The 17,142-nt window shown below is 41.9% G+C and overlaps 3 protein-coding genes across 3 annotated transcripts; 2 read left to right on the plus strand and 1 right to left on the minus strand.

The window, feature by feature from the left end:
• Positions 1-1,950: 1,950 nt before the first annotated feature.
• LOC109469168 (MOB kinase activator 3B-like) lies at positions 1,951-5,769 on the minus strand. The gene is made up of 2 exons (XM_019767574.1): positions 5,371-5,769; positions 1,951-2,583 (listed from the first exon to the last, which is right to left on the minus strand). Exons 1-2 carry the CDS (start codon positions 5,661-5,663, stop codon positions 2,214-2,216), a joined length of 663 nt encoding a protein of 220 aa, XP_019623133.1. The 5' UTR covers positions 5,664-5,769; the 3' UTR covers positions 1,951-2,213.
• A 259-nt stretch (positions 5,770-6,028) lies between these two features.
• Positions 6,029-11,154, plus strand: LOC109469166 (actin-related protein 10-like). Its single transcript, XM_019767572.1, has 14 exons — positions 6,029-6,310; positions 6,495-6,567; positions 6,932-7,017; positions 7,515-7,623; positions 7,813-7,920; positions 8,369-8,436; positions 8,623-8,702; positions 8,876-8,911; positions 9,080-9,177; positions 9,506-9,579; positions 9,683-9,764; positions 9,879-10,080; positions 10,364-10,798; positions 10,849-11,154. The coding sequence occupies exons 1-13, from the start codon at positions 6,234-6,236 to the stop codon at positions 10,654-10,656; spliced, it is 1,386 nt and encodes a 461-aa protein (XP_019623131.1). The 5' UTR covers positions 6,029-6,233; the 3' UTR covers positions 10,657-10,798; positions 10,849-11,154.
• Positions 11,155-11,259: 105 nt separating this feature from the next.
• On the plus strand, positions 11,260-17,040 carry LOC109469164. The gene is made up of 5 exons (XM_019767569.1): positions 11,260-13,785; positions 14,277-14,425; positions 15,181-15,296; positions 15,521-15,692; positions 16,184-17,040. The coding sequence occupies exons 1-5, from the start codon at positions 11,955-11,957 to the stop codon at positions 16,931-16,933; spliced, it is 3,018 nt and encodes a 1,005-aa protein (XP_019623128.1). The 5' UTR covers positions 11,260-11,954; the 3' UTR covers positions 16,934-17,040.
• The last annotated feature ends 102 nt before the right edge of the window (positions 17,041-17,142 follow it).

Below are 17,142 nucleotides of genomic sequence, written 5' to 3' on the forward strand. Positions count from 1 at the left end.
CAAGCCAGAATGGCAAGAATGCAGGCCATTGAACACCAAGATACATTATCTACATGTAGGCCAGTCTAGTCTTTCATAGATAAGAGGGAGAAGGTAACTGTTATGGCAGTTAAAATGTGCCCAGTTCTACTTCACATTTCTAAACACTGACAATCTGGAAAAAATATACATACAACTCCTATCAGGATACCTAATACAGTAGTACATGTTCCTGAAATCAGCACCATTAGCCTAATATAATTACTAAGGAATTCTTAGCTTTAAGGGGTGTAGATGAGACATGTTAGCATATCCCTGGGGGGTCATTATCAAACTGAGCTTCCTACTTATCTCATCTGGGTACCAGGAACTTCCACTTTAGGTAACAATCACAGTTTTCTCAGCTGTTTCCTGAAACTCTGCACACACATATAACACATTTCCTTCTGCAGTTACCTCCATACACTCCAGTGATCTGCACAGCCAAATATACCCTGGATGCCAAACTAGTATCGGGCCGTTAGCCGTTTTCCTTCGGCAGCCGAGAGCCCTTCGCCCGCCTGCCTAAATTAGCGCTACGGAGGAGTTGAGCCCGATGGGAGTTGGCTGGCCAGCCAAACTCCCCCCGGGCTAGACTCCCCCGTAGCGGTAATTTACACCAGCGGGCGAAGGGCTTTTGCGGCCCGGACAGCGAGTTTGGATTCCAGGGTAAGCCAAATAGAACAACCAATAATTCAGCAGTAAACCAGTTACATCCCATTTGTGCGAGCAAAAAGATGCCTTTGAATGGTAGGAATGAACATGGTTAGAAGAGTGCACCTGTCTCGAATACATTATTCAGCACCGAGGGCATTCCTCTTGTCACTGTTTACACAGCAACATGCTACAGACTCTTAGATTGGAAAATATCACAGGGAGGAGGATAGTCCTCTTTTGTTGAAATAACTTGACTTTCAATTTGTAGATTACTGCAGTAACATCACATCAAGGACATTATCCTTGGTCACATCATCCAAGCTTTGAACTATCTAAACCTACACTCACTTGCAACCCACAAGGAGAGTGGTGTATTCTATGTCCAGAAGGGGTATCATGTACTATGTATTTACATACATGTGCTTCTTACTGATAGTGAGACATCTGTGACCATGGACATTGCTCCTTCCTGTCCAAGTTACAATCTTCCTGCATCTCTTTACTATACTTCCTTATGAGCTCATATTCCGTGATGGTACAATGTTCCTGTGCCCTTAACAGTATTTCTCAGGCTCAGGTCCACAGTTGCACAGAACCACAATCTGTCTAGCTAGGTATCAATATAGATTCAATGTTCCAATCAGTTTCTGGAGGAAATTACTACCTCCTGCCCGATGAATAACTACTAACTGGACTACAGTACTCTACTTCCAGAGGTGGACCAACATGTAAGACAAAAGTCAGGAACTGGCCAGACTTCTGTGTCCTTGGACCCAATGGGGAATACATACTTGTGTGTAAGTAATACTACCAGGTTATCAGTACAGCCTTAACCAACCACCAAAATAACACACTCAGTGCTATTTGATCTACCACATGTGGCTTACCATAGAGTACAATGTAGCTGCTATATCTAGACTAGCACCATGGTCAGGTTTTAACAAAGATCTTCATATGGAGGTCAACCATTGCATCCAAGTACATGTATCTGGAAAAACAAATCATTTCCTTTGAAAATTATTTACCAAATAATACCGAACTGATGCAGATAATCATTTCTGAGAATAGTCTTCCTAATTTTTTCTCAAATATATGACCTTACCCCTGCAGTCCTTATTGCTACAGAGGCGTTACATATGCCTGCTATGTACATGACCCTATAAATATGTTACAGAGGAAAATAACTTGTCATGAATTTTTACAGCATTCTAGCTGGTTTAAAAAGGACGGTCACATCACCATCAGTGCCAAACTCAAGATTACAAGATTACTTAATATGTTTTGAAAATAGAATCTTTTTCATCATCGATTATTTACACAACTTGTCTCCAAACTAAACGTGCCAAGCTTTCTTATAAGATAGGCAAGTAAATAATCAGATTTTTATCGCAATAATCACCAAAATTCTTACTTCCAATACCGGTATCTACTAGTAATTTGATATTTAATTAGCTTAACAAGTAACTAATTCCAACCTACAAAATATGTCATATCTAAAATTTCGTAGCAACTTCTTCATTAGTATTATTTCACTTTTTTCAGTGTCCACATAGACGTCTTGTCATATCAGCCAAAGGTTCTAGTTCCCTCTTCTCTACCAGGTTATTCTCAGTGACAAAGAAGTAGAAGTGCTTGTAACAGGTGTTGACGTGAGGCTCCCCGCCAATGGCGACCACCCTGTCAAAATGGTGGATGTACACGTGTACGAACACCCTGAACAGTCGTGTCAACATCTTCTTACAAAGGGGCAAGAAGTTCTTGGGGAATGGTGTAGAAGTGTCCAGAGGAAAGATGTTTTCATTGTTGATGTTGGACTCAATCCAGTCCATAAGAAGGGAGATGTACTTGTTGGCAGGAACCATGGTGGGTTTCTTGTAGTTGTGGTCATCAGCCCACCTGTACTCGTACCTGTGAGAAAAGGCATTGTAAATCATCAGCAAAGTGACAACTCCACCCAACTCAGATCACTGCCAGTTGACAAACCCCGTTTCAAGTTATAACAGCAAACACATAAAAATTAAAAGCTTTGCCGTAAAGTACAAACCTTCTCCCTCTATGACCACAAACATATCATTTTCAATTTGAAAGCTACAATACCAGTTGCCTATGTATTCAAACAGTCTATGATTTTTTTTTATGAGGTGTGATCCAATTTTGATAGGTTAACTTTCTGAATTGGGCTAGTATGCCCTCAACCTCACCTTTGTGGTAAGAATTCACCATGCAAATTGTTAGTACTGAACTGCAGTATTGACTACTATTGAGCCATCTTTCAAAGATGTTTAGGTAAATGAAACACTCTCCATGGCCACATGATTTACTGTACACTGTAATTTTTAAAGCTAGCTGGTCCCCGGCCCTGTATATTATTATTTCTTGAACATCTCTTTGGTTGAGACCAAATCCTTAATTTGGGGCTCAACACAACAAACCACTGCATGAACTTGATAAAGCTGTATGTTGGCTAGTTGATCTCCTGACTGCCATGAGAAGCATGTGATTTGTGTTCTACATTGATTATAAGACATGAGTATCATATGCCTCATGGAATTACTGTAACAATGCCATTATAACTTATATAAGGCTAAATGCCAATAATATAAATATCAAACCAGGATTTACAATGAAAAAGAAGCATGTGGTCTGGGATTTGGAGATTTAAATAAAGGAGCGATCTACATCACAAAGGTCAACAATAGGTGGTGCGACACATCTTGATAAGCTCAAGGACATACAAGCCCCCTCGGTAAACTGCTACCCTGGCAACCTGCTGAGATATTCCTTGTGATTGGTTGACCTTTCAGACAGGAGCAGCTGAGGGTATATAAAGATTTATATAATCCCCAAGCATAGGAGAGTGTTTCACTCAATTTATAATCTTTTTAAGCAAGGAGCTTCTATGCAATTTTACAGATTACCTCATACAATGTATAATAAAAATGTATCTGTTCAATCAGCAATAGACACCCAAAACAAGCTATTCCCTCAAGTGCACCTTTGTGCATCATGTAACTGTACGTTTCCCCCACCCCTGTGTAGTGACAAAAGGAAGACTAGTACATGTACATTGTAACCATGCTGTCAGTGTCACTAATGAGTATGTGGGTTGGAGATATGTGGTCCATTAGTAGGGTTAACCTTATTATTTACACTAATTCACACAATTTATTGACATGTTTGTCAGTAGAGTACTGACAAGAAGAAACATCTATGTAGACCACACCAAGGTACCTGTCCTCTGATGTTCACCATGCTTCATTTATGTGTCATTTTGTTAGACTTTCCCACCACTGGCACCAGCCAAAGAATGCAGACATTTTAAGACCTGTACATTTCTGTTTCAATATGCTGTATATATAGAATACAACACGGTGTATTCCGTATCGCCCGAGGTACCAGCCCGACCGCGGGTCGGATCGCCCGACGGCCGAAGGCCGGAGGGAGATCCGATCCGCGGGAGGGCTGGGACCGAGGGTGATGCGGAATACACCGTGTTGTATTTTATTTATGTCATACCCACCCACGAAAACGGGCCTTTCAATGCGAAAGGAGCAAAAATTTGGTATCACTAATCCCAAAAAACGCAACAACATCACTTCCAACGTCCGAATTTTGCATTCGAATTTTCGGAAGCGTTGCACGCGGTTAGGGCGAAACGCGTTCGAATCTTTCTATGGAACATTTGAAAGCCCCGGGCCGTACGCGTTAAGAACCCCCGGGCCGTACCGCTAGTTATCACACGGGCCGGAACACCCGTATCGAACGTAATCGCGGCCCAGGTAGGACATAAACAAGGTTACCATAGGTTAAAGATACTGCACTCTAAACGTGTGGGCCAAAAAATCATGTAGTGTCACACTTTCTGGCATAGCAATATATATATTAGCAACTTTCTGGCATAGTAATATATAATATATATAGTAGCATACATATGATGGGGAAGAGTAACATAACATGAGAAGAACAGTTTGGATGTAACGTGTATTTATTTCCACAAAATCTCAATATTCTGATGTGATGGACACTAGTCAGCGGCCCACTTCACAAGTCTCGCAGCTGGGATTACCACCAGGCACCAGCACAAATGGTCCAGTTTACTTCACTAGTTGTGTACGTGCCCATGAAAAATTGATCAAATTCAGACATGCTGCCCCAGGCTACCAAAAACTGCAATCAGTCCGATTAATGGGGGAATGACTACATCGTCCCTTGGGTTGGTGGAAAAATTGATTTGGACCACGACAAAGGCTCTACCCAACACTGTGTCATCAACACAACTGACTTCGACTTGCAGAGATTTTGTAAAATTACTTTGTTACTTATCACAAGCCACGACCTCGCACTTACGTTACTTGCATACAAGATACTCCCACACTTGCCATCCATGGTTTGTTCTTGTGGTTTACGTCCCACATGTTATCGATTGTAAGTTGTGCTAACGACTTGAGAATTGGAAAGTTACAACGATGTAACCCTAATATTATCCCTCGTGATCTGAAAGTGTCGGATATGTTTCAATGAGGCGAATTAAGACGATAAGGCGGAACATCTGTACCAGGCAAACAGCAAAGTCTGGAGGGGTTCCGCCTCCAGACACTTGTCAGTGTAATGTTGCACAAAATATTTGAAGAGACCTTGTTTATAAACCACTCTAGTCATTTGTTTTTGTGGCTCGAGAACTTAATCCTAGCTCACCTGGGTCCACCTGACATGGTCGGGCAACTCTCATCGGTGCAGAAATCGCTGATGGTGCCATAGATGAGGTTTATCCTGTTGAAAAAGTCGACAACGTGTACGGCCACCCAGTCGTTCAAATCCTCCCTGTGCGGCAGCCGGACGGCCTCCCGAAGGTCCCTCCCGCCACTCAGCGTCGCCTGGGCGTGCTTGTGTAGCTGGTACCTCATAGTTCCCTGCTGGAACTTCTTCTTTGGTCGAAAGGTTTTCTCCTTCGAAAAGACCCTCTTCATGTCCTTCAGTCCCGCAGCCATGGTGGAGCGGAGAAAAACTGTGACAAGTCCGGAAAAGTCCCGCTGGCCAACTCACTTCCAGGCTCACTTCCTCATCTCCACTCGTTATGGCCGCAGCAAAATGTAAAGTTACTGCAAAGTGGCCACCCTCCCTTCCGCGAAATAAAAGACTTCAAAGTTTTGAACAACTGCTCTTACAAAAAATAGAAGTGCAAACGAAATGTTTCTTTTTTTCATCTTTTCAATGCCAAATTACAAATAAGTGACGTAATATTATCTACATGTTGCTGCTTTCGACCCGCCTCCACCCCTCGGATGACGTCATCAAAATACAAACACGAAGACGACTAAAACTGAAAACTGTGGAACACTGATAAAACGTTCTGAGTATCTCAAATCACCAAGATGTTTTTGATTTTTATTTGTTTTTACCTCTCCCACAATGCCACATGTATATCGTCTGTAACACGAAGCTGCAGATACTATGACCTTTACTGACCTCATTACCCGGCCAGAACCAGAACGAGGCTGGAAGAAAATCGGAGAAGTTATGTTAGCAAGCTGAATTTGGTCTGATTATTCCTCTCCAAAATGCCGCTTTTTGAAACGATAGGACTTGGTGGCGAGAAGACAGCGGTTGTCATCGATATAGGGACGTCATACACAAAGTGAGTACTGTCAATTGGCCAGATTTCTTCATGAAATTGATACATGATTTTGTGTGCCGGCTTATGTCATATAACAGTCTTAAATTACTATATCAAAAAGATGCATAGTATGTTATATCCAAAGCTGCAAAGGCAACGATTGCAGATGCATGATTTTTTTCTCATGTGCTATCACTGACAACAGGTTAGGCTTTGCTGGAGAATGTGGACCTCGTGCCATCATCCCTAGTGAGGTGAAAAGACAGCAAACAGGGAAGGTAAGAGTTCATCACAGATTGTCTTGTACATAACAGGTGATAACTTTTCTCCCATCACTCAAGGACCAACATATATTGTGACTGTTGATAGTATACAATCAAACATATGTCTAGATAAAAACATTGCAATTATAGTTATACATAGTTTGCCTGTAACAATGTCTCAGCTATGTAGAAAAATAGTATTTGGTAACAACCTGGATGTAATTGATTTACCTCTGATCTTTATATTCTAAGTATTAACTAAGTAACTGTTACATGTATATATTTTCTGATGAGTGATGATGTTACTGGAAATATCATGTACATTATGTGGTACAAGTTATACAGCCGTATGTACAGGGCTGGATATATTTTTCCTTAGGTTGTTAGACTAGAAGACTACTACAACACAAACCAAGATGAACTGTTTGCTGTGCTGGTTGAGTTTCTACATCAAATGTATTTCAGGTAAGCAGTTGGGTTCACCTTATACCAAATACTGGTTATCTTATTCAGGTACTCTTGTGTCATTAAGTGTCATTAATCTAGACTTGCTTCTTTGTTTGTGAATGCACTTGTCACTAAATATCACATACATGGATACCATACATACATACATACATACATACATACATACATACATACATACTTACAGACAGACAGACAGACAGACAGACAGACAGACATACATACATACATACATACATACATACATACAGACAGACAGACAGACAGACAGACAGACAATGTAACATACAGACAGACAGACATACAGACATAATGTACATACAGACATTCATTGGTCTGCAATAGGAGGAATCCAACATCTCAAACATACTTACATGTTGTATGCTCCTACAAATGATCTCATATTGTACCAAAGATGTTGATGGTGTCTTTATGAAATCAACCTCTGCATCTTTAATTAGGTAGCAGCTTAATATTTCTTTATCTGTATGATACAGGTACTTGCTGATCAACCCCAGAGATAGAAGGGTCCTCATAGCTGAGTCAATCCTGGTTCCCACCAGCTTCCGTGACACTTTGGCTAAAGTCTTGTTCAGGCATTTTGAGGTGAGCAGGGCATTGTCATCATTTGTACTACACTGTCCAATGTAGAAGGATATATGCAATGGGCACATGCACTTCTATTCCTCAGGTCTATTAGTTACATTAGTTCATTCAAGTGTCAAAATTCAAACATTACCACAGTATGGAAAGAAACATGTATACATTTTATGTCCCTTATTTTTTGGATTTCAGGTTCCATCAGTGATGTTTGCTCCCTCCCATATGTTAACCCTGCTGACCCTGGGCATCAACACAGCCCTGGTGATGGATGTGGGATATGCTGACACATTTGTGCTTCCAATATCCTTTTACCACTACCTAGATATGATGTGGCTAGGGAAGGTACAATCTAACTTTTCTTAATCACATGAGTGGGACATATAAAAATCAAATTGCTCTTGTAATATGTCAATCCTGGAATTGAAAGGAAGAAAGACATGGCATACTAGAAGAACATGATATCTATGTTGCAGCTGTGAAATATTGTTGCATTTTTAATCATCCCTAGCAAAGGGATATTTATTGTATTAACCAGTCCACTTCTGCATGTGCCTTTTGTTGACAGAGTCTCCAGAGACTCACTGTACTCCCAGGGTTGTTTGCATTAGTACTTTTTACCAATATGTAATTAAATCAAGCAGGTGTTTGTAATGGAGTTGATGTGAAAAGGGATGATACAAATCAAATGGAAACATATGGATGTTTTGCTCCATGCTTTTGAAGGATTTGTTTCCTTAGCTGTCAGTACATCTATGAGGGTGTGGCAGTCTTGGGAGCTTGGCAGAGCTTGCCCCTCAGTGGAAGAGCTATTCACAAGTAAGGACAAAAGTACTTTAACTTTTACACACCTGTTTGCTCAATAAACTTTCTCCTGTTTACAGATTGTTTCAAAAAGATAGGTGAAAAACTACAATGATTTATGCGGTTCATAATTAGATTTGCTATACTCTCATGTTTGACAATGTAATGCAATACAGTTGATGTAATGCAATATGTTGCTAGGAGGCTGGAGTCCCTGCTGCTCGCAGAGTCAACAGTGGCCACAGAAGGAGGCACAGAGTTACCTCTGTCTTCAGTTGTGGGTCAGTAATCAGTATGTTGAACCTTAATAAACTTTTTGTTAAAAATCAATAAAAACAGTAATACAGGTTTGAAATCATGTGTCATCTCCATGTGTTATTTGTAAAAGTATGACTATAAGCTGTACAAATGTGGTTTATTCAGTGTGTGACATGCGTTTCCCTACAAATTTCAGGCACTGTAAAAGAAGAGATTCTGGAGGACATAAAAGGTAAGTGGTGCTCCCTTCCATTTCCAATTCTGGTGTATACTACTAGTGTATTAGAAGTGGAACATGAAAAAGGTTAATGTATCATTATTGTTGTAATCTTTGCATCTTGTTAATTGAGTTAGATTTCATCTGGTTGGATCAACAGTGTGCAACTTTGTCTTCCTCCAGCGAGAACATGTTTTGTGTGCAGTATGGAGAGATCAAAGAAAGTCCAGGATGCAGCCATGGCTCAACTGGGTCTTCTCGATGCCAGCCAAGCTGGACAGGTCTGCACTTGTTTCTGATATTTTGCTCTTGCCAAGTAGCTTCCTTATTTTAGACAGTGCAATAGCAGCATTAGTGGTGCACACAGCCAATTTGTGCCAATAGGACTTGGCAGGCTAAGAGTTGTATCTCAGTTTCACTCTCACTACTGAGTTTCATTAATTGTATCAAAACATAAGAGGAGGTTTACCTTTCAGTACAGGCAGTAGGGAATATATTATCTAGAACATACAAGGGACTGTAGTAAGACGCTTCAGGAAATGACAATGCCCTAGTAGTAGGGCCTAGAACTGGCACATAACACCATGTGAAATATTCCCTACACTTCAGCCCCCCACACCACCACCATCTGTTGAGTTCCCGCTGGACGGAGCCAAGATCCTCAAAATAAATGGGTCCATTAGGTAAGAACATTTTTGCCTGAACATTACTTGAGGCCTTTGTAGAAGCTTCAACAATTGCCATTTTTATTTTCTAAGTGCTACCACCCATTACTTCTTCCTATAGAGAGGCAGCCACAGAAGTACTGTTTGAACAGGACAATGAGCTGCAGTCTGTTGCAACCCTGATTTTGGATGCCATCATTAAGGTAAGGTTGGCAAATAGAAAATGCCATGAGCTCATGAGTTATACCTTCCTGCTGTCATAAAAACATATTTTGTGTGCAAGATTGTTGTACTCATGAGCTTTGATGTGGTTTCAGAGTCCCATTGACACCAGGAAAGAGCTGGCAGAGAACCTGGTTGTTACAGGCGGTACTGCACTGCTGCCAGGCTTCATGCACCGTCTGATGCAAGAATTAAACACCCTCAGACAGTCCCCTAAGTACAGCAGCAAACTAGCTTTTGGCTCCTTTAAGATACACAACCCTCCTGCTCAACCCAACTGTGTTCCTTGGCTTGGTGGTAAGTGATAGATTTGTCAAATCATATTTCTCACCAACTTATTTGATGACTTACAGTATTTGAAGCAATCACTGAACTTACATGTATAATTGCACTATACCGGTATCTACTACTAGTATCAGACATAGTCAGACATAAAATCAGTTAAATCAAGTGCCCTTTCGAAGATTGGTTTTCATTTGAAAATCTGACATATTCTACCATGTTACTCTACTGTTTATGTTGTAAACACTTTGACAATGAACTTTAGATATAATGCAAAATTTATAACTTGAATTTTCAGGAGCCATCTTTGCTGCAACTGAAGCCCTGGCATCCCACTCCTTTACCAAGGACATCCAGTATGAAGGCCCCCACATCCCTGACTGGTGTTCTCTCAACAACAAGGACTTCTTCACAGAAGGAGTGGTGGAGAAGACACCTGTCTCTTTGCCAACCTTAAGAAAAACTCTGGAGGCCATCAAGAGTAGTACAGGGTTAGGGGCTAAAGGAGGCAAGGATTCTGGGAAAGAATCTGGTAAAGGGTCAGCAGCAACCACTGTGAAGCTGGAAACAAGTGGGGAGAGCACGACTTAGACAGTTTTAATCACTATTACTAATACATGTATCTAATCAATTGTCTACAGTAAGCTGTTTCTTCTGGCATTGCCTCAATACTTTGGCAATGAATATTAGATGACCATATTCTGGTGTGACTGGATTCTGATGTAACCTTCTGTCTATTGCTTAGCCTGGGTGCCATCCGAATTTGTAACGGCTCCCCCGAATTTTATTGCTTACATTCAAGTAACAATGTCTAGTGCTTTTTAGAGTATTTTAATGGTCCGTTTTGCTTTGTGTCAAGTTATGGCCTTAAAAGAATGCCAATGTTGTCTTTCTTGTAAGGCTTAAATAATCATTGACTGACAGAGAAATAATACTAATAGCAGTTGAGTAAAAATAACACGACAATGTTGGAGGGCATAAACTGCTCTACATCTATGAATACTAACGTTACAGGCTACAGATGACAGTGTTGGGTTTCTTTCATGGGACAGTAATGATACTGTCAGAATAAAGGAAATGCATTGACAATTTTTTTTTGGTTTGAAATTATTAGTAGTTATATTGAAATTAGTTTATATGCACAAGATCAGCTATTGATATTGCCATACAAGTACAAAAACAAACGCACATACCCCTGATCCTGAAGTTCTTATGGACCCATCAATCATAAACATGATTTCTTACCTCAAATCTATGTCCTTGATTCCCAAGTGTTTATGCACATGTTCAATACTGGCTGGTCTTAGTTGAATTAAGAAAATTAGTAACCTTGCTCTGAACGGACATAATTTTGTATAGGACTTGCTCTTAGTGGCTTCATCAATGAATATTTTTTGACACAATGAAGCAGGCACCATTACAGACTTACATCAAGTCAACCAGGTAATCCAGGTTATACTAACGTAGTATATGGGGAGCCAACATGATAAAGATCCGTGGCCGATAAACACCGATACCGGGAACAGCACTCTAGTCCAGTGGGTGAAACCCTCCTTGATTAGAGTTACTGGACTAAGGTGACGCGGAACTAGTACTGACTTGTTAGGGCCTACCCAAGTAACCAATCAGCTCTCAGGGGAGAATAGCGTCATGGGATATGATAATTAGCTCCGGACCAGCGCGGATTTGGTCCAATCCACGATCGGTAAACGAGGGATATTTCTGTTTATCCGGGCTTTTAGTGGGACTGAAATATCACTTGGAAGCGTCCGATTGAAGTATTTTCTTCTATGGACTCGTTTTCCCGGTGGTTCTGACCAAAAAATTGCGAAAATCGTGACGAGAATTCAGGGTAAGCTGTACCCAACAGGCACTACTACCAATCCAAGATGGCGGAACCCACGAGCGAAGAAGATGGTGTTCCACTGAACAATGTAAATAGTGCTCAGATGGATGAAATTCAAGAAGGCAGTGTTTCAGCGGAACCCTCTGACAGTGAGTCTGTCGTGTCTAAAACGTTTGATAAAATGTCCAACTCGCTGGTTACTGTTTCATCAAGTAATGGCAGTCAAACGACTTCGGGTTCCGCCGGCCCACAGGATACTCTGACCGAGGATGTTATGACAGGGTACGTAGAAACGCCCACCCCAGTATCGTCCGACCTGAACACATCTGCTGTGAGTACTATATTGTCAGACGAAATGGCTGCAGGGGAAGGGAACGGGGTGATGTACGTCCAGGGCACTGGAATGGTCGAAGAAACGCAGCTAACTCCTGAAGAGGCTAGGCTCCTGGAAGAACAGGCTCAGCAGCTAACGGAGGAACAGCAAGCCGAGCTCCTGCAGCAGCAACAAAACGACTTGCTGCAGCAGCAGATCTTTGAACAGCAGACTATTGTTCACCAGCAGAATCACATCATTAGTGAGGAAGGTGTGACACATGCACTTATCCAATCACAAGAGCCACAAACGCTGGAAGGACAGATAGTTGACCAACAGACCATAGCTCTGGATGAGCAGACACAGGCATTACTACAGGAACAAATCAACCAGCAGCTGGCAGAACAGCAAGGTTCGGTGGTGATTGAAGATCAGATGCAGGTGCTGTCTGCCAGTGGACAGTCTGCAGTCACAGCACCTGCACAGGAGATTCAGGCAGGTATCCAGCCACAGGTAGTACAGACCACAGTAGGCACAGGTGTTCAGGTGGCAACAACATCACCGTCACTGGGCCAGGCATCACAAGTAATACAGCAGGTGGCACAGGCTGTAACACAGCAGTCTACTAACCAACAGTCACAGGCCAGACAGACTATAACAGTTGGTAACACCACGTACGTTCTCCAGCAACCCACCCAAAAACCCGCAGGTGGACACACGGTGTATGTTCTCCAGAAGCCTGGACAGTCTAATGTGCAGCCACAGGTGCAAACGGTGACAGCACCAACATCACAACCAAATGTACATGTGTTACCACAGACCAGTACTGGTAGTGGCAACACTGGTAAACAAACTGTGTATCTTATTCACAGAACAGGGCAAAACACACAGCCAATACAAATCCTACATAAACCAGGACAACAAATTCAATACATCATTGCTCCACAAGGTCAGACAGTTCATATCACCCAGCCAACAGGGGCTACACAGGTGCTACAACAACAGGCACAGCTAGTGCGCCAACAACAGCAAGTGCTTGTGATTCCTCAGAACCAGCCCAAAAAGAGGGGCCGTAAACCAAAGGCTGCTCTGGCTGAGAAACAGAATGGAGAAGTTGATGATTCTGAGGATAAAGAAAAGAGACCTCACAAACAAATGACTAGATCAGGACGAGTCTCCAGACCACCTTCATACAGAGTCAGAGACTACAAAGTTATCAAGACAGAGGATTTGGCAGACAGCCAAGACTCCTCTGAAGGGGAGTACTCAGACTACAGCCCTGATTCAGATGATGATGCTGCAAAGCTGTCCAAAGACGACAAACCATATGTTCCACTGATGTCAGAAAAGCCCAGAAGCTGGAAGTGTGAGACCTGTGAGAAGGCATACATTGGTAGAGCAGGACTGGGGAGGCACTATAGACTGTACCCAGAACATGGCCACTTGGAACCAGATGAAGGCGAAGAGAGAACACCTGGTACTCCTGCAGAAAAAGACAGGCATTCCAGAGACAATGCTGAGGTTGGAGCTACACCTACAGGATCTGTCACCAGCTTTTCTGGTAGGTTTTCCTTACCCCATACTAGATGCTTCCAGTAAAAACAACCTTTAATGGCTTTATATCTTTGCCATGATGTGCGTTTAATTGTCTTTTGCTTATTTTACTTATGTTTAGGAAGTTTACTTCATTTTCCATTCAGTTTGTATGTATGACCTGTATTAGTGGTCTTTAGTTGTTTGAGAGCTGGTCTGATCATATTGTTGTAGTCCATTCTGTCTTATAAGCTATTTGATCCCTAGATTAGATGATCATATGTGATACGAATACAATTGGGGATACATGTATTGTAAATCTGCAGTCCCAGGTCACTACTTTGTTTTCACTGCAATAGCGTGAGTTGCATTCTATAACAAAGTGGAATGATTTTGTGAATTTTGTGTCATCAAAAACTGGGTCATCCTTAGTATCAGTTGATGATGCCTCTATGGGTCACATGCTAATAGTTCAGAGGTGACATTTGATATCATCAAATCTTCACTGACATAATTTAGCTACAGTGGAAACAAGTGGACCCCCACCCCAGTCAACCAGCACCACATCCATCACCCGGCCAACAGGCAGTGAGACTCCTGTCAAGAGAGGACCAGGCAGACCCCCCACCCAGCATGGCGAGGCCAGAAGAAAGGCCAAGTTCAGAGAGGTACAATGTCGAACAACTATTACTATTAGTCTATTTATTATACAGGCAAGCTGAAATATAGCTGGCATTGTTCTTCATTAATTCCATGCTAACTGAGCCTACAGTACTGTCCTGGAAAGATCACACTATGCCGTCTTTTCCATGCCCGTAGCCAGGATTTTGAATGGGGGGGTTCTTCCCACTGCTTGAGGGGACCTCGAGCGCCGAAGGCGCGAGGTTCCTAGGGGGGTCCGGGGGCATGCTCCCCCGGAAAATTTTGAAAAATGAACCTTCTAAAATGTCATTTCGTGCATTTTTGAGAGGATTTCCAAGAAAAAATCAGAGATAAATTTTTATTCAATGACAAAGGGAGCAGTTTTTCTACGATTCCAGTCCATTTTTCCAAGAAAAATCTTGGACCTTTACATAAAAAGTGGACCAAAAAGTGGAGCTTTACATAAAAAGTGGACCAAAAAGTGGACCTTTACATAAAAAGTGGACCAAAAAGTGGACCTTTGAGCCTTGTGGGGGGTTCGTGGGGGTTCTTCCGAACCCCCCGAACCCCCCCTGGCTACGGGCATGTTTTCTACTGTAGAGTATCCCACAGTGACTTTTGTATTCCTATGATGAAAAGGTGTGATAGCAGTCAGGGTCTATTTGCAAGGAAGTTAGAACCAATACTAGTGACTTGGATTAGATGTCCTATGTGGAAGTACTGGTTATGTACATAGATTCTATGGATAGATGGAATGAGAAAGTGTGGCTGTTTCTCTCAGCTGTTAAAGCAGATGAATGATGAGGAGCTGATGGAGCTGGCTCTGCCCCGTCTCACCAAGGCCATCACACTCTGGGAGTTTCTGCTCATGAAGGTGGAGCGTGGACGACCCTCCAGGTCAGAATATGTTAGAGAGATGGATATTTGACATGTACAGATTGTGTACATGATTTCTTACGGAATATCTTAGTTAAGTCAAAAGTTGGTCCAGAATGTTCTCTAGTTATGACATAACAAGTAAGGTCATAATGTTATAAAGTCATTTGCTAATGTACAGATTGTTCTTCTAAGAAATTATATGATGCATATGACTATTCTTTTTCTAAATCTGTTTATTGTAGAGCCCATTTTCCTGATGTGTACCAGGAGTATGAGGTTCTCCACAAACATGTACAGAAGATGGCTGAGGAGTACATGGTACAACAGCCTCCCGTCACACCAAACCAGCCCAGCCTGGTCATACAGAGTGAAACTGTAGCAAAGTCTGTCGGTATCACACCAGAACTTCTACAGGTGAGACTTAAGACCGTCATGTTTTTGTATGCTATAATAGGTAACTTTTTACCCCAATTCTAACATCCCAACAAACTAATATTATTGGTAACTTGGCACGGTACAACAACTAGCATGTTTTTTTAAACAGAAATTTGGCTTGGTGTTATATCATTGGGGGTATCCTGAGCAGGCAATGCTAGGCATATATCTATGTCCTTGTTCAGAACAGTACATAATGAACAGTACATAGAAATTCCAAGAGTAAATGCTGTAGGAAATACATTTTATCTAGAAATGCTCTTTGTAATTTCTAGATCAAATGTCTGGAAAATTTCAGAACTTAAATAGGGGCAAGCAACCATAGGTTGGATTGGCTTGCCATATCACGAACCACAGGAAGAATAGTTCCTGTCATGTTCATGTATGCTAAATGTGGATCCTAATAAACTCAACTCATCTGTATACATGTATATTTCACTCCCTTGTATTTTCTATCGATGTTTGCTCAGAAGGGGAAGGAAGCAGCACAAGTGCAAGCCTCTGACTCCTTCAAGTACAAGTTCCTGGTCACAGATCCGTCAGATGCCACCCGCAGCACCAATGAGAGACGAGTTGTGGAAGTGGTCTCTCCAGGAGAGCTTGTACAACCTCCTTCAAAACGACAAAGAACTGAGGAAACCCTTTTGTCTGAGACCTCCAGTAGAGCTGAGGTGGAAACAGTGCCGGACTCTGAGCAGACAATGCAAACAAGCCAAACAACCGACACATTGCAGAACAACTTGATAACATCAAGACATGGAGGATTTGGTACGGTATCAAGCACAAGCAGCTTAGCACACAGTAATAATGTGGCAACTAGCTCTCAAGATGTTGGGCAGGATTCAACAGAACTGGCCACAGTTTTTCCAGCTGAGTCCAACATGGCTTCTGTAGAAGCTGAACCAACACAGCTTGTCGACGCTGGAGAAGAATTTGTTCCTTCTAGTACGGACCAAACCGAGCCAACAGTGATGGAGGACAGTGAACAAATACCATCATCAACAGACACCCAGCCAGATGGGAACACCATGGGCAGTCCTGAGGTGGAAGAGGGCGTGACCCTGATGTCACATCCAGGTGCCACAGTAACACAGATTGCAGATGGACAGTTCCTAGTGACCAATCCAGATGGTTCAGGCATGAAGATTGATGCTCCAGGGTTCACAATAGAGGCCATCCAGACTTTACTGGCACAGCAACAGATCACTATGCATGAGTAGATCAAGCAGCAAATTTCAGCAAATAAATACACTGGCATCTATAAAAGTCAGCTTTCATGTGTTCAGGAAATATAACATTCAGTGATATGATCACAAATATGTATATGTTTTTTAGCTCAATGGGTTTGCTCACCTTGGAAGGTACTCCAACAACTGTTGTCAGCTAATCCTCAGTGGAAATCTTAAATGATAAAGTTGATGAAGTTGCT

Source organism: Branchiostoma belcheri, unplaced genomic scaffold, assembly GCF_001625305.1.
Source record: "Branchiostoma belcheri isolate BF01 breed outbred unplaced genomic scaffold, Haploidv18h27 scaffold20, whole genome shotgun sequence".
In the NCBI taxonomy this organism is placed as follows: domain Eukaryota; kingdom Metazoa; phylum Chordata; class Leptocardii; order Amphioxiformes; family Branchiostomatidae; genus Branchiostoma; species Branchiostoma belcheri.